Raw genomic sequence first — 13,055 nt, forward strand, 5'->3', positions numbered from 1 at the left:
GTAAGTCTAATACAGTACTGTAATTTTATACATTTCTTGTGAAAGAAACATTTCTTATTCAACGGCGATAAAAATTATTTATATTAATGATGTCTCCAAAGTTCAGTGAAGTTTTTGCAGAAAAATAACATCAGAAATCGCGGCCGTGGTTTGCTGAGTTACTCCGCGACGAAAACAAGCTTGAGCAATGGCGATGTTGAATGGTGCACACTCGGTAAGTAATCCTACAATTTTTTGTTTATAGCGTAGTTTATACGGATTATTTCCAAAAAAAATATACGTATTTTGGAAATGTTGAGTTGGATTAGTCTAGAATCGATTAATTTTATAGAAGAAAACCTTTCAAACTGCCGTAGTCCGTAAACTTGACATGTGTCGGGCTGTGATTGGAAGGACTCATAAGAAATCGGATTCCTAAAGAATGGAATGTAGCTACTGTCTTATAGGGGGGTCGACTGTACATTATCACTATAATTCAGATAAATATACACACACACATCTCTATAAGAAAATAAAGTGAATAAAATAAAAAAATTTGTTATAATAAAATTTGAAAACCATTTATTTAATAGAATTTAAACTTTGTTTATTTAGTGCAGTATTTTTGAATTCCATACTCAGTTATATTTGATGTGCAATTCACTTTTTGGTATACTAAAAAATAAATCTTATTGTTTTATTTTACAAAAAAATTAAAATTTATAAAAGGTATCAGTACATATTAAAGACTAAAATCTCAATAATATAAAAATATCATTATTAATCATAGCTTTATTAATAAATGTATATATTTATTTATTGTAATCTAGGAAATGAAGTATTTCTTAGATTCTAGTGAACATATAATCATAGAAGAAAAATGCAAAATGTTACAGTTTAAATATATCAATGACATAAAACAATTTTGATGAAGATTTAAACAGAAAGTACTTTTCTTCTTGAATGAATTTAAGGCATCTTCAGTCATTTTATAAAAATTGGAATATTTAAATATTAAAACGTTGATCATATTTGAAACATACTCAAAATTTAAATGTTTAATTACAGTACTTAATTTAAAAAGTATATATATATACTTCTTTTGTTTTCTTACATAAAATGTAAAATTACGAAAAAATTATATTTTTCTTTCCTTTCTGACTTTTGGATAATATAAAACTTCAATTTTTCAAAAAAACAAGCCAATAATGACTATAAAATCTTTAAAAAACAGAGTTTAAAAAGGTATAAAAAAGAAAATAATCTGCAGAGAGAAAAAAATTTTTATTTACATCATTACTAACAAGCTTCCCAAATGCATTTCGCCTATGGCCTCTTCAGTGGGGCTTACAGCACAAAATCTACGTTCAAACAGTCAACTCATTGAAGAGCCACTTATACAGTTAACAAAAAACTCCCAGCATGCCGCTGTTAACATTCCGGTATTTAAATTAACATTATTGTTTTGCATAATTATAGCGAAGTGTTCTTTTACCTTTCGCTTTACAATATTTTTTTCCTTAAAAATTATTTTTAATTTATTAATATTAATCTGACAATTATTACTATTACAATGTTGGAAGACAGGAGAATTACTCATTTTCAACCTTACGGCAGCCAAATGTTCCGACAGTCTGATCCTTAATCTTCGTTTTGTTTCACCGACGTAAAAACTAGGATTGTTACACGTGCATTCTATCCGATAAACAACACCTTCTTCTTCTAATATATCTTTAGCATTATTTCTGATGATCATCATATTTGATAACCTGTTATTTAAGGATGGAGCCAATCTAATTAATTTATGATTAAAGAAGTTATTATATTTTTCATAAATACCTTTTATATACGGAAATGATACATACTTTATTATTTCTTGACAACGTTTAACTTTAAACCTGTTTCTTAAAAATCTGTGGAACCAATCATTTAGTAATCTTTTTGGATATCCATTTAAGATGTATTTCTTATGTGTATCTTCAATTTCTTCTTTTCTTTTATCTATATTTGTTGTTCTAGAAAAAATCTTTGTTATTTCCATCAGGTATACATTATATTTTTGATTTAAAGGACAGTATGATCTATAATTAATTACTTTTCTCGTATTACACGGTTTTTCAAATTTACAGTATTCCAAATGATCTTCAAATCTTTTAATTGTTATATCTAAATAACTTAATTGATTATTTAATTCATGCTCTTGAGTAAATTTAATATTCAAATTAATTTTATNGATGAAGTAACAAGACGTCGTAAGATTTACCATTCCAATTTTAAAGAAGATTTTTTCTTAATATTTATTGGTTTTTTTGTGTTTTTAAGGAACTTTTTAAATATAGGCAGTTGTGTAGCCTAAAAAGGAAGGTCCAGCTGTCTGTACTTTGTTCTAGAACACTTTGTAAAAATGGTAATCGTCTGAAATATATATTTTTAGAACAACTTTGTCTTTTAATTTTGTAAAAAGTAATTTATTCATCTGACGGAAATTCAAATATTAATAAAATCTAATAAACATAAGATATCTAATAAAGTTCAAAAAGTCACCATTTGTTACAATTAAACATTTTTCAAGATGATTACCAGATCAAAATTACCAAAAACACATATTCAAACATATTAATATAGAATGTTAATTGACAACTTTTGAAACAAACAACATTGAAAATATTTAGAACATTTTTAAAGTTGGTGACTCCTTATAAAGTTTATTAACAGTCTTGTGTTTCTTAAGTATGATGAAGAAATTGGTAGCATCAAAGAAACAAAAGAAATGTAATGTAAACTAAAAGAGCAATATATGAATTTTGGACCAAAGTTAAAAAAGAAATTAGAGTAAAGAAACTAAAAGATTTATCCTGCAAGATGAAATTTAAGAAAGTAATATGAAATGAAATTCTTCTTCTTCATCTTTGCTTTTTCCAATGTTTATATGAGGTCAGAATTCCCATCATTAATCTAGCTTCTCCATTTCTCTCTATCCAGGGTATCCTTACTGATCCATCTCTTCTCTCCCAAACCCTCTGCCACAATGTATCTCCATCTCAGCTTTGGTCTTCCTGCTTTCTCCTCCATATCACTTTCAACTTTCTAACAGTTCTCACTTCTCACCACATGTCCAAATCATCTTCTTTCCTGCATTTTCTTACTTATAGAATCTATCTTGACTGCTCCTCTTATGTAATCATTCTTAATTCTGTCCTTTGATATACCACACATCCATCTCAGCATTCTCATTCTCATCCCTGCTGTCTCCATCTTCTTTTCCCGGGCTATTGTAGTTGCCCAAATCTCAGCACTGTACATCATTGCAGGTCTTACCATGATTTCTGTATAATCTTCCTTTCACTTTGCAACTTTTTTCTTATCACACAGCACCTCACTCATCTTTTTCCAGTTCAGCCATCCACTCTAAACCCTATGCTGGATTTCTGCACTCATTCCTCCATCACATGCTACATTTGATCCAAGATATCTAAATTTGAAAGCTGTTATTCACTTTTCATTCTGAAGTTGTATATAACTTTCATTCCCTAACCAAATATCACATATACTGTCTTTGCTCTGCTGATCTTCATGACTTTCTCTTCCAGCACTTTCCTCCATTCTTCCAGTTTCTTCTCTATCTTATCTTGGGATATTTCACATAGCATTCTCCACGATGCCTTGCTTTTCACATCTTTCACCAATACATCCATTATCAAATCAAACAGCAACAGGCTAAGGGTTGAGTCTTGGTGCAGTCCAACTCTCACAGTTTATCCCTGTCATCTCTGTCATTATTGGAAAACCTTGGGAGCCAGAGAGTAGGCTAAAATAACCAAATACTTTATATGGTTTTCATTTTAATGTTTGTTATATTATAGTATTTGATTTATATAACTACAAAGGATATCTTACATAAGGGTTTATCACACTGAGTAATCAATCTAACACATTTTAAAAATTCTTTATTCCTCTACTGTACACAATTTAACCTATCGGGTGTTTAAATCCTTCTCTGTTGCCTGTGACATCATGTTGAGATTTCTTTGATGTTACACCTAACAAAAATTACACGTTTTTGAAAAGAAAAATTATGGCTATAGTATTGTCCGAAATTATTTTTTTATTTATCACAAACAAAATAGATATATTAAAGAATTTTTAAAATGCATTAGATTGGGCACTTGGTTTGATAAACTCTTATGTAAGATAATCTTTTTAAATATAAATCAAATATTATAATATAATATAACAGAAAAGTTAGAAGTACTAAATAATATAATAATTTTATTCTTTGTTGTTGTTTTTTTGCTCAAGCAACACCAAGCTCATCTGCTAGTAATTTTATATTTTGAATGAATAAGATTTTAGAGCTTCAAAACACTTTATGAATTATGCTTTTTTAATTTTAATGCTCAAAAACTGTCCATTTTTTTGACTTTGGAAACTTTTGATCAGAACCACTAGAACTACAAAATATCAAAGGTTCATTCAAATCCAACAGGACCCCCATAAGGTTTGTGAAATCTTTTAATTTTTTAAATACAAAAAGATTACTGTATGTACTATCTATCAAATATTTAATAGCCAATTAAAAAATTTAATAAGTAAAAATAAAGTTCAAATTAAATTCATAGCTGCTTTATGATAATGTAGCTCTACACCTATAAATAGAACTTTCTATATTAAACAATTGTTTCTGTGTGTTCTATTGGTCATTTGATTGGCCAAGTCAACTACTCTGGCACTGACTTTCTTTAACAAGTTATCTGACTGTTCATACAAATAATTTTCTAGATCAATGGGTTGTCTTATTAGAGTGTATTTTCTACAACTTGTTGTCTAAATGGCTTTTTCAAACAATCTCTGGAGCAATGAGGCACATCCATATGGTAGGTGTATTTTACAAATTGACATAAGAAATACATTTTTTGTCTGATACTCAATCAAAAAATTAAATTTAATTTAAAATTAAATCATCCTTGCAAACCGTGAGAATTTTTTCAATATATTAAACAATTGCATCTTCAGAGATTACAACTTCATTGTAAAATAAAATGATGCTCAATACTAAGTTTTTAAAAATTTTTACAATGATATAGTGTAAAAAGTTCCATTACAGATCTATTGATTTAAAATTAGCTCCCAATTTATCTTATAAGTTTATCAAATTTTCCAATTAAAAGCTAACGTCACTGATTACACAAAATATGAATCAGATAAAGAACCTTAATAATGTCCACCATATAAGCAAAATGTAAATTATAAAATAATCAGTTATAATGCTCACATTCATACCATCTATAAGGAGATCATGTATTCTGTGGATACAGATGTATTTTACAAGAAAAATCCCAATGTCTACAAGATCCTCAGAAATGACAAAGTTCCAGTGTATTTTAAGAAGATACTGGAATATATAGGGCCGGTTGCAAAGAGAATGTTTAAACACTGATGACGATTTAGAAATTGTCTAGAGTCTAGATTGTGGTTCAGAAAAATTCATTGCAGAGATGTTTCTTGCTTGCCAGTTTAGAGAGCATTTAGAAATTGGTTATTTGACCTACTTTCTAAGATAGCAGGTTTAGATGGCATTTTAATTCAAGTTGAAGTCACTACATTGTTTTGTTCGTTGTAAAGTTTGGATAAAATTGAATACTGTTTGTTTGATAAATGTTGTAAATGGGATGAATCAACAAAATTATTCATTAATTAATTACTTGGATCAGAAATAATATAATTAAATACTTTAAATTAGTTTTAAATGTTTCAATTCCAACATTCAAATGAATAGAAAATTTAGGATTACAATTAAATCAGATGCTTTTATTTATAATTCAAGTGTCATGTTGGTCATAAAACATTAATGCATTTTGAGATCATTATTGTTATAATTTCCCTTGTCAAAACATTTTGTTAAACAAAAGAAGACAATTTTAGTAATTACAAAAACTTTTTTATAGAAATAAAAATAAAATATTTAAAAATATTCATTTCGACAACTACAAAGGGAGAGAGTAATACAATATTGAAATAATTCCTTAAAAATATATTCCAAAGATAAATTCTGAATTTGGCATAAATTTCTAAATCTGGATTTGTTCATATTTTAAATTGAATTGGCTATGAAATTAAAAATTAAAATGGAAAAAGGATTGTCATTAACTGCCCAACAACGGTTGTTGACGACCTTAAGATTTTACATTACAAAAAGCTTTCAAAAGATAGCTGGCAACCTTATTGAGTTTTTTTTCTGGCATCACAAATGAATAACCCAACAACTAAAAGATGAGAATAATGGTGAAAAAAGTAGTAGCCAATGTTTTGTTGAGATTCATTTAGATAGCATTCAGAAATAGACAACTGTCATCTTTGCAATGCATTTTAAACTGCAATTCAGCTAGCCATCAGCTAGATGCCATTCAGCTGTTAATCATAAAGTGTCTTTGCAATCAGGGTCTCACTCATGGATGACAGGAATAGCCAAGACAATGAATATATTGGTGCAATGACACTCTTTGATAAGTAGAATTAAAGATCATCATACAATCCAGAAAGGAACACCTTCCATGGCTTTGGCAATATATGCTATGAAAGAGATAGTTTATGTAAACTGAGAGAATACAAGGATAATCAGACTGATAAAGGTGAAAGCTAGCTTGAATTATCTGGTTTCTAAGTCTTAGAAATGTATAGATGAAAAATGAAGGGTAAGGTTGGTGAACTTAAAGGATGAGCACGAGGTGTTCAAGCATGGAGATCCTTTTATGATATCCGGAAAAAATATAATTTATATATTTGGTGCATTATATTTTAGCTTGGTTTTTAATAATACATTTATTTTGTTTACATTAACTATTTCTGCTAAAATAATTAAAGTTTAAACCAATTGTAATATTAAATGTAACTATTTTAAATATGGGAAAATTGTTTGATGTTCAATTAGTTTAAAAACTGGCCTATTTGTAACATCACAATAATGGCTGAAAATGTTTGCTTTGGTGTAAATTAGTGTTTTAGTCTGTTGATTTACAAGAAGGTGATTGTGTAAGTTAGTATTACGATTTTTAAATAGAAATATTTTGTCTTTCTCCAGTTAAATTTTAAAAAATTAATACCAATTTACAAAACTTCTAGTGATTAACAAATAACTTGGAACTATATATTTTTTTTTTGAAAAAGTTATTCACATAGTAAACACATGCTTTACATAGATTATTTTATTTTATTGGGAATAATTAATAAATAAATTTATCTCAATATTTACAGAAAATACTTCACATTTAATCAAAGAAATTTCTTCTAATAATATTTAAGATACAATCAAGATAAAAAAAATATGGCCTTAATTTTATTATATCACAAATTGCTCAAGACTCCAAATTAATTTTTGAAATTATCCTTGACCAAGTTAATATTTACAATCCCTAATTGTCAATCTGTTTGAAATCTGTTGAAAAAAAATTAGTCAATGAATGATTTAGATGGGAAAAAAAATCACACTTATAGATTATTTTACATCAACGAATTATTTCATGCCAAAGAAATTTTCTTTCAAATGGTGTTGAATGGGATAATATAAACAAAAAATAAGCTTTAAGAAAGATTTTTTACGAGTTTTTAAGATTGATTACAAGTAATTATATTTCACTATCTGCTTTGAAAATCTTACACTGTAATTAATATTAAATTATATTAGTGAGCACTATGTCAGTCTTATTTACTGCTACTTATTACACTGTCACTGGACACAAGATCAGCCTTAGAAAATCACTTTATTTTTCCAAAAAATAATACATTTCATACCTTAAGTCCCTTGTTGGCATGTTGTAATATAAATAATTTATGAAATTGATGCCACTACACTTACAAAAAGTACAATAAAATCACGATGTTTGGTAAAATACTTTATTGTATTTTTCATAAATGTGGTGGCATCAATTTCATAATTATTTATATTGCAACATGCTGACGAGGGACTTAAGATCTGAAATGCATTATTTTTTGAAAAATAAAGTGATTTTCTAAGGCCAGTCTTGCGTCTGGTGACAATGTAATAAGTCTAGCAATAAATAAGGCCGACATAGTGCTCACTAATACATATGAAGACTAAACAAGAAGTGTATCATAGTAAATTTTGCAATTGCAAGTATTACCTGCAGCACTTCCAATGAACAGATTCTTCTAATAAGTTTATCAAATGATGTAGTTCCTACAGTAACAAAGATAGATTTCATGCTGAAAACCTGTAACAATTAAAGAAATTGATTATTAATCTCAAATTATTCAATTTCATACTTCTACCATTAATTAATAATTGTGTAACACAGTGTATATGAGATCAGCCTTATTATCATGACATTGGTTTGGCTAAGGGGTCTTTTAATTAGTAAAGAAGTAATTATCATGCATAATTAATTTAAGAACAAAATAACTCTCAAATTTCAAATTAAAATTATTAAATAACAACCTACGAAGATTAAACTGACCTGTACATTAAAAAGAAATAATAAAAAATAAATTATGTCAGGGATAAAACGCTAATGCAAGCGATTGTATTACTAAATCATGGAAAACCCAAAGTCGTCCACATTGATCTGTTTATCTAAAAAAAAAAAATGGCGGCTTAAAAACTCTCGACTCGGATACTTCGCAACCTCGATTTCGAAACACGCCACGACTGCGTACGAGGCTGTGTGGAAGACATGGCGGTGGGGTGGGTTAGTGTTATTATATACAACACTCGGAGCATATTTCTACGCTAAGGATATTAGATTATCGTACGAATTGACACAAATATGAAAGGTAGGAATGTAAATAAAAGTTTCCGTATAACTTCAGTTAATGTACGTTTTGCAATAACATCGTACGATCGATTACAAGTCGAGCCTTGTGTTCTCTCTTCGGGTCAAGTTTATGCTAATGACGTCAATGTCGAAGGATGTTTTGTTTCCAAAAATCAATCTTAAATTGTAATATAATTTACCATTAATTTACCATTAATTAGTGTTTTAAGATGGCGTAGATCGATGTGAAAGCGATTGAATATCGAAAACAATCGCCATCTCATCTGTGTTGTTATGCGTCGAATATCCGATCTGTTCGGTCTGCCCTATTATTTGTACATTTCACCTTCTCTACGTATATTTAACCCATAATATAAGCACCTTATGACGTCAAATTCATTAATTATAATAGATTAATCGCGATTTTAACTTAATATTTACTTTAATTATAATTTTTAATGCATTTGAATAAAATACGAACTACTACAGTTATGTGTTTATTTCAGGTTTATTATTAGTAATTTATTAACAGTTATAAAAATAATAAAAGTTTTTAAGGTTTTAACATGGAAACGTTAGAAATAATTCATTTTATTTGAAATAAAAATACTAATTTTGGTCAATTAACAATAATATGATCATTAATACAATAAAAGTATACAGAACATTAAAACAATTCAATAAATTGTGTGTAGGTTATACATTTCACTTAATAAGAATTAAAGTTTTAACATTATGTTGCAGCTGATATTGAGATACTTATATTATCACAAAATATATCATAATTATTTCATATTTCATGTACACTGATAACTGTATGCTTTGCATTTAAAGAAGTTAGTGGCCGCATTTGGTGGACTCGACGGTTCTGGAGCTGTCGAGTATTTTTCTGCCAAACACCCTCTACGGTAGTGCTCTTTCGGAACGTGTTTGGTGTCTTTCGTTTATGCTACCTATCACTACCCAAAACTGACTGGTGAGACTTTTTGTTCCAACACAATGTCGCTCATCATTCGGCAGATTCAGGTTGCTATGTAATGGCTACCAATTTGCTTGGTTACGACTGTTGAGTATGCTGAACACAGCCAATGTTAAAAAAGACTTCTTTAAATATATAGCACAGTGATCAGTGTTCAACCTATGGAATTGTTAATAAATAGAGATTAGAAATAGAGACATATTTTGAGTATATGTTTAATTACATTTGACAAAGTATTTAGTGTTCATTTGTAATATTACAGTTAGAGGCAGATATAAATTTTGTTTCCTGTTTTGTTTTACATCCTACAGTTGTGTGATTTGTAGTCGTATTTGAATTAAAAATTTATATCTAAATTTTCTATTCAACAAGCTATTTTTGGTTTTTTTAATTGACTGTTAAAATAAAAAATTAGTCAATGAATGATTTAGATGGGAAAAAAAATCACACTTATAGATTATTTTACATCAACGAATTATTTCATGCCAAAGAAATTTTCTTTCAAATGGTGTTGAATGGGATAATATAAACAAAAAATAAGCTTTAAGAAAGATTTTTTACGAGTTTTTAAGATTGATTACAAGTAATTNCTGTCTTACATTATGCCTTTAAAAATTGAGAGCTATGTTGAAGATAATGTAATTTAAAAATTTTAAAACCATAATAAAATAATACAAAAACATTTAATATTTTTAGTTTGCTTAGATAATCTTCATTTGTTTTAAATAGTTACTTTTAAATAGACTAAAAATATTAGTAAAGTATCTTTATTCTTTATCATATTTTGTTTAATAAACATAATTTTTCTGTAATGTTATCAGTTTCATTCAGTGACTGAATTAATAATCAGCATGAGTTAAACTATATATTTAGATACAGTGTATTACTAAAAAGATACAAAGATTATTAAGTTCATATAAACAATATTTGTACGGATATAATGAAAGTTAATTAAGACTTCTTTGCTTGTTTTTCAGCAAAGATATTTTAAAATGATGTCATTCTTCTAAAGCAAAGTAAGATATTTAGATTTTTTTTATAGCTGTTGGAAATTTGAATTTTCAATTTTCAGATTGGCATTGAAGTTTCTGGCAAATTCATATTCCATATGATTCACTCATCATTATTATATAAGACAAAGAGTTACTTATATATATATATATATATATATATATNATTAACAGTTATAAAAATAATAAAAGTTTTTAAGGTTTTAACATGGAAACGTTAGAAATAATTCATTTTATTTGAAATAAAAATACTAATTTTGGTCAATTAACAATAATATGATCATTAATACAATAAAAGTATACAGAACATTAAAACAATTCAATAAATTGTGTGTAGGTTATACATTTCACTTAATAAGAATTAAAGTTTTAACATTATGTTGCAGCTGATATTGAGATACTTATATTATCACAAAATATATCATAATTATTTCATATTTCATGTACACTGATAACTGTATGCTTTGCATTTAAAGAAGTTAGTGGCCGCATTTGGTGGACTCGACGGTTCTGGAGCTGTCGAGTATTTTTCTGCCAAACACCCTCTACGGTAGTGCTCTTTCGGAACGTGTTTGGTGTCTTTCGTTTATGCTACCTATCACTACCCAAAACTGACTGGTGAGACTTTTTGTTCCAACACAATGTCGCTCATCATTCGGCAGATTCAGGTTGCTATGTAATGGCTACCAATTTGCTTGGTTACGACTGTTGAGTATGCTGAACACAGCCAATGTTAAAAAAGACTTCTTTAAATATATAGCACAGTGATCAGTGTTCAACCTATGGAATTGTTAATAAATAGAGATTAGAAATAGAGACATATTTTGAGTATATGTTTAATTACATTTGACAAAGTATTTAGTGTTCATTTGTAATATTACAGTTAGAGGCAGATATAAATTTTGTTTCCTGTTTTGTTTTACATCCTACAGTTGTGTGATTTGTAGTCGTATTTGAATTAAAAATTTATATCTAAATTTTCTATTCAACAAGCTATTTTTGGTTTTTTTAATTGACTGTTAAAATTATTTATAAAAATCAAAATGAAAAATTAGACAATAAATATTTCTATGAGTCTATATATAGTAAAGTTAAAATATTTTAGTGTATATAATCAATATAATGAATATTAATAGAATATTTTTATAAATATTATTTTTTTAAACTTTGTGCTTTATTAATAAATTTTAAGAGAGAATTGATTAGTTTGTTTCATCAATATTAATCAACTATTACATGAAACTGAAGATAAAATAAAATAAGATGATAATGTAATTTAAAAATTTTAAAACCATAATAAAATAATACAAAAACATTTAATATTTTTAGTTTGCTTAGATAATCTTCATTTGTTTTAAATAGTTACTTTTAAATAGACTAAAAATATTAGTAAAGTATCTTTATTCTTTATCATATTTTGTTTAATAAACATAATTTTTCTGTAATGTTATCAGTTTCATTCAGTGACTGAATTAATAATCAGCATGAGTTAAACTATATATTTAGATACAGTGTATTACTAAAAAGATACAAAGATTATTAAGTTCATATAAACAATATTTGTACGGATATAATGAAAGTTAATTAAGACTTCTTTGCTTGTTTTTCAGCAAAGATATTTTAAAATGATGTCATTCTTCTAAAGCAAAGTAAGATATTTAGATTTTTTTTATAGCTGTTGGAAATTTGAATTTTCAATTTTCAGATTGGCATTGAAGTTTCTGGCAAATTCATATTCCATATGATTCACTCATCATTATTATATAAGACAAAGAGTTACTTATATATATATATATATATATATATATATATATATATATATAAATACATTAACCCTAATAAGAAATATGAGTCATATTGAATAGTGTGAAGAAATAAGAAATTATAAATAACTATTGACACTAATAAATTAGTTGATTAATAATCTTGAATAACTTCAAAAAGATTACTATGTATGAATATTGTTATGTAGTAAATCAATATGGAGGTATAGGCTATTAGTAAGTTATTGAATATGAAATATTAAATATAGAATATGCATATAAAATGTTTTTTTTTTTTTTTTTTACTCTTTCCGCCCTGTGGGCACTAAGAGGGCCTCTTTTTGCAGGCCCATTATGGATTCGTCCAGGCCCACAATGGGGCTGCCGGGTTGTGAGGGACGGGGCCTGACATATCCAATTTTTCGACCTGTTTGGATTCAAACCCGGGTCCCCCAGAGTGGTAGTCTGCCACCTTGACTGCTCGGCCATCCAGCCGCATATAAAATGTTATTAATGTAGAAGTAGGCTATAGTTTTAATTTCAAAATTCTTAAAAT

General features: G+C 27.6%; 2 protein-coding genes across 4 annotated transcripts in view; both read right to left on the reverse strand.

Annotated features, from left to right (window-relative positions):
• Positions 1 to 9,059, reverse strand: part of LOC111640106 (UDP-N-acetylglucosamine transferase subunit ALG13 homolog) — a 29,218-nt gene extending 20,159 nt beyond the window's left edge. Inside the window, exons 1-2 of one of the 2 annotated variants that reach the window (XM_023386107.1) lie at positions 8,959 to 9,059; positions 8,118 to 8,207 (exon numbers count right to left, since the gene is read on the reverse strand). In XM_023386107.1, coding sequence (XP_023241875.1) covers positions 8,118 to 8,207; positions 8,959 to 8,961 — 93 coding nt within the window. In that variant the 5' untranslated portion in view covers positions 8,962 to 9,059. Of the gene's footprint in view, positions 1 to 8,117; positions 8,208 to 8,450; positions 8,598 to 8,958 lie in introns of those variants that run through there. The other variant, XM_023386108.1, reaches the window with a different exon arrangement.
• Positions 1,202 to 2,082, reverse strand: LOC111640105. Of its 2 annotated transcripts, none has more exons than XM_023386106.1 (2): positions 1,845 to 2,082; positions 1,202 to 1,748 (listed from the first exon to the last, which is right to left on the reverse strand). In XM_023386106.1, the coding sequence occupies exons 1-2, from the start codon at positions 2,018 to 2,020 to the stop codon at positions 1,355 to 1,357; spliced, it is 570 nt and encodes a 189-aa protein (XP_023241874.1). In that variant the 5' UTR covers positions 2,021 to 2,082; the 3' UTR covers positions 1,202 to 1,354. The 2 variants fall into 2 exon arrangements, with proteins under 2 accessions (XP_023241874.1, XP_023241873.1); XM_023386105.1 differs by having other exon boundaries at positions 1,202 to 1,772.
• Positions 9,060 to 13,055: the final 3,996 nt, after the last annotated feature.

This window comes from Centruroides sculpturatus, unplaced genomic scaffold (assembly GCF_000671375.1).
Source record: "Centruroides sculpturatus isolate CEXI.00-Female unplaced genomic scaffold, Cexi_2.0 scaffold1371, whole genome shotgun sequence".
Taxonomy (NCBI): Eukaryota; Metazoa; Arthropoda; class Arachnida; order Scorpiones; family Buthidae; genus Centruroides; species Centruroides sculpturatus.

Coding starts and splice junctions, on each gene's coding strand:
- LOC111640105 (XM_023386105.1), bottom strand. CDS start 2,020: ATGGAAATAACAAAGATTTTTTCTAGAACAACAAATATAGATAAAAGA. Junction 1,773..1,844: donor CGTTGTCAAGAAATAATAAA/GTATGTATCATT, acceptor TAAATTAATTAG/ATTGGCTCCATCCTTAAATA.